The sequence below is a fragment of the Sorex araneus genome, chromosome 2, assembly GCF_027595985.1.
Source record: "Sorex araneus isolate mSorAra2 chromosome 2, mSorAra2.pri, whole genome shotgun sequence".
In the NCBI taxonomy this organism is placed as follows: Eukaryota; Metazoa; Chordata; class Mammalia; order Eulipotyphla; family Soricidae; genus Sorex; species Sorex araneus.
In genome coordinates this window covers 25,704,559-25,707,891 of record NC_073303.1, presented here as the reverse complement: position 1 = coordinate 25,707,891, position 3,333 = coordinate 25,704,559, and the positions used below count along the sequence as shown (strand labels likewise).

At 62.0% G+C, this 3,333-nt stretch overlaps 1 protein-coding gene across 1 annotated transcript in view; it reads right to left on the bottom strand.

Moving 5' to 3' along the window:
* The window catches only part of TULP1 (TUB like protein 1), a 19,068-nt gene extending 16,010 nt beyond the window's left edge, over nt 1–3,058 (bottom strand). The window contains 6 exon segments of the mRNA XM_055124327.1: nt 710–841; nt 2,005–2,138; nt 2,301–2,337; nt 2,339–2,392; nt 2,844–2,898; nt 3,012–3,058. Coding sequence (XP_054980302.1) covers nt 710–841; nt 2,005–2,138; nt 2,301–2,337; nt 2,339–2,392; nt 2,844–2,898; nt 3,012–3,058 — 459 coding nt within the window.
* Nucleotides 3,059–3,333: the final 275 nt, after the last annotated feature.

Genomic DNA, 3,333 nt, shown 5'->3' with positions numbered 1-3,333 from the left:
GGAGGTTGACATGAGCCGTTACCGAATGAATGAATGAATGAATGAACAAGTGGGTGAATGAATGCTTGCCTCGGAATCGCAGCTCCCACCCCCTCTCTGGCCACTGCTTTCCCATGAGAGGGACAGCAGTTCCCAATGGAGGGACAGAGGGGCGGGGGGCAGGGACCCCTCACCCCAGGTGCTCGTTGTCTGACTTTTACTGCCATTGGTTTGGTATGTGTATGAAAACTATAACAATTCATATTAAGCTTTTTTGGTTTCATTTTGGGGGTGGGGGCACACCCAGCGGTGCTCAGGGTTATTTCTGGCTCTGTGCTCAAGAGCCACTCCTGACAGCTCAAGGGACCATAAGGGGGTGACCGAACCAGGGTCAACCACGTGCATGCAAGACAAGTGCTGTCGTGTCTGTCCTATCTCTCCAGCTCAGACGGAGTCACACACACACACACACACACACACACACACACACACGCACACACACACACACACACACACACACACTGGAAACTAAACTTCTCTACCCTCCGGGCCCCACCGAGGCAGGGTGGGCACGAGGTCACACAGTGACTTCTGTCCCCAAGGGCCATCTGGGACGCAAAGCCTCAGGGCAGGCTCCAGCCCTGGGTACGGGGGTGCCAAGCTCTGGCTGGGCAGGGCCGGGTCTGCCAGTTGCTGACCCCTGGGGGCACCGACCCCTGTGCCTTTGAGCCTGTTTCTCCTTGGCGTCCTCGGGGGCCCTCTCCTTAGGGGGCTTCTGACGCTGCACAGGGATTTTCTCTTTCTTTTCCTCCTCCTCGTCATCTTCCTCGTCGTCCTCCTCGTCCTCCTCTTCCTCCTCCTTCTTCTCTGTGGGTAGAAACTGCTCATAATGGGGTCTGCGGAGCCGCATCCCTCGGGATTGCTGGGAGGGGGCTAGGAGCCCCCCAGAGAGGACACAGGAGGGGGTCTTTGGCACCTTCCTCATGGGATGGAGGACCTCCGTGTCTTCAGGGGGCTGAAGGTCCAAAGACGGGGAGGAGCAGAGGGTGGGGGGAATTCTGAGGGTTTGGGGGTTCAATGCTGGGAACCCCCTTCCCGAAGGCTCCTTGTGCTCTCTAGCACCCCAACTCTTTCTGTGAGGCCTTAGACCCCCTGCCCCAGCCTTGCCCACCACCATGGCACCTGCTCTGGGTGCTCTCTGAGTCCTGACCTTGAAACTGACCTTTGGGGCTGTGTGGAGGTGTGGGGGCGCTGGTAGCAACTGAAAGCAGATTCGTTTGTTTTTATTTTCTTTTTGGGCCACACCCAGCGATGCTCAGGGGTTACTCCTGGCTTTGCACTCAGGAATTACTCCTGGCAGTGCTTGGGGGACCATATGGGATGCCGGGGATCGAACCCGGGTCGGTCGCATGCAAGGCAAACCCCCTACCCGCTGTGCTATCGCTCCGGCCCCCCCGAAAGCAGATTCGTTTTATGGTTGGTGGGTGGGGGTTGGGCCACACCCAATGGTGCTCAGGGCTTACTCCTGGCTCTGTGCTCAGGGGTCCCTCCTGGCAGTGCTCGGGGACCAGATGGGGTGCTGGGGATTGAACCTGGCTGGCTTCTTGCAAGGCCAGCACCCTGCCGCTGTACTATTGCTCCAGCCCGTGAAGGTAAATTCTCTCTCTCTCTCTCTCTCTCTCTCTCTCTCTCTTTTGGAGAGGGTGGGCACACCTGGCTTTGTCCAGGGATTACTCCTGACTCTGCACTCAGGGCAGGCTGAGGGGACCCTACATGACCCCGGGATCAAACCTGGGTCTGCTGCATGCCAGGCAAGCCCCTACCCGCTGTGCTATCACTCCGGCCCCCCAAAACTTACTTAACTCATGGCTCCCCCTGCCCAGCTGGGGACCGAGATCCTGAATAAAGGGTTTTCAGCCACACGCAAAGCTAGAGGTGCTGAGGCTGTTCCCCGAGTTTTAACCAGTCCAGCCCCTCCCCCTCCTCTCCCGGCCCCCTCTCCAGCCCTCACTCACCCTCCTTCACGTGGGGGGTGCGGGCCACCAGGAAGCTCTCCCGGGGGTCGCGCTTCTTAGCCTCTGGGTCCCTGAGGAACTTGGCATAGATGGTTGGTGTCTCCGGGGCCGGCTCCTCCCGAGGGGCCCTTCCCCGCCGCCCCGCTGAGCGAGACAAGGGCTTCAGGCGGGGGTCCCGTCCCGCACACCCCCCTCCCAGGGGCCACTCATTCTTCCACTCCTGCCACCGGCTCAGCCCCAGTCCCCCCACCCCTGCCCTCCCAAGCCCCCCTCACCCAGCCACCCCCCCACATGCCCTGGACCTGCCTCCAGCTTTCCGGGGTTTGGATCTCAGGGGACGGGGGGGATTCAGGGGCCTCTGGCCTTTTCTTCCTCAACTTCTGTCCCCTGGCAGGTGGCTGAGAGGAGGGGACAAAAGCGGGGACAGGAGCAAAGGGAGGGCTCCGGTGACTGCCCATAGTCACCCCTAATCCCCTGAGCCGCCAGAAATAGCGCAGGTCATGGGGGGAGCTTCCGGAGTCGGGAAGGAGGACCCCTTTGTGCATCTGGCGCTGTCAGGGCCCCCAGAGCCCCTGTTCCTGCCCTGGACACCCCTTGGCCTCAGGCGTCTCTGCCCACTCCCGCGCGTCATCCAGGGAAGGGATGTGGCTCCCACAAGCTGCTGAGGGGTCCCTCTGCGCCCGCCTTCTCTTCTTTCGGCGGGGGCCACACCTGAAGGTGCTCAGAGCTTACTGCTGACAGTGCTCAGGGGTCGCTCCTGGGTGCCGGGGATTGAGTTTGGGCTGGCTGTGTGCCGGGCTAGGGCTCTGGGCCCCCCTACCTTCCTCCTGGTGGGGTGACATGACGTACCTGCTGGACGTGCCGCTGGGCCCCAGGGGCGCTCGATCCTTCCTCCTCATGGCTGCTGAGGGGAGCAGAGGGACCAGCCGTCTCCCTCCCGCCTTTCCCTGTCCCACCAGGCCCGCCCTCAGGGCCCCCAGGGCTCAGGGAAGGTGAAGGGGAGATGGGGGTCCCGACCTGTCCGACGCCCACACTTCTAGCAGGGTCTTCTCCTGCAAAGGCATGGCCCGTCCCCACCCCCTCCTCTGCCAGTCTGCGGCTCCTGGAACCCGCCTCGCCCCCTCCCCCAGGTAATCCGGCTCATCCCCGCCTGAGAGTGAGCTGGGGGTGACTCCGGCCACCACCACCCAGTCGGAGTTCTTGAGCACAGGCGGAACTCTGCCCAGTTCCCCTCAGCCTCCATCCCCCCAGAAGGTAAAGGATGTCATTCCTGTCCCAGGGCAGCCCCCCCGCCCCAACCAGCTCCCGCCCCTTCTCAGTCACTGGGGGAGAGGTAAAT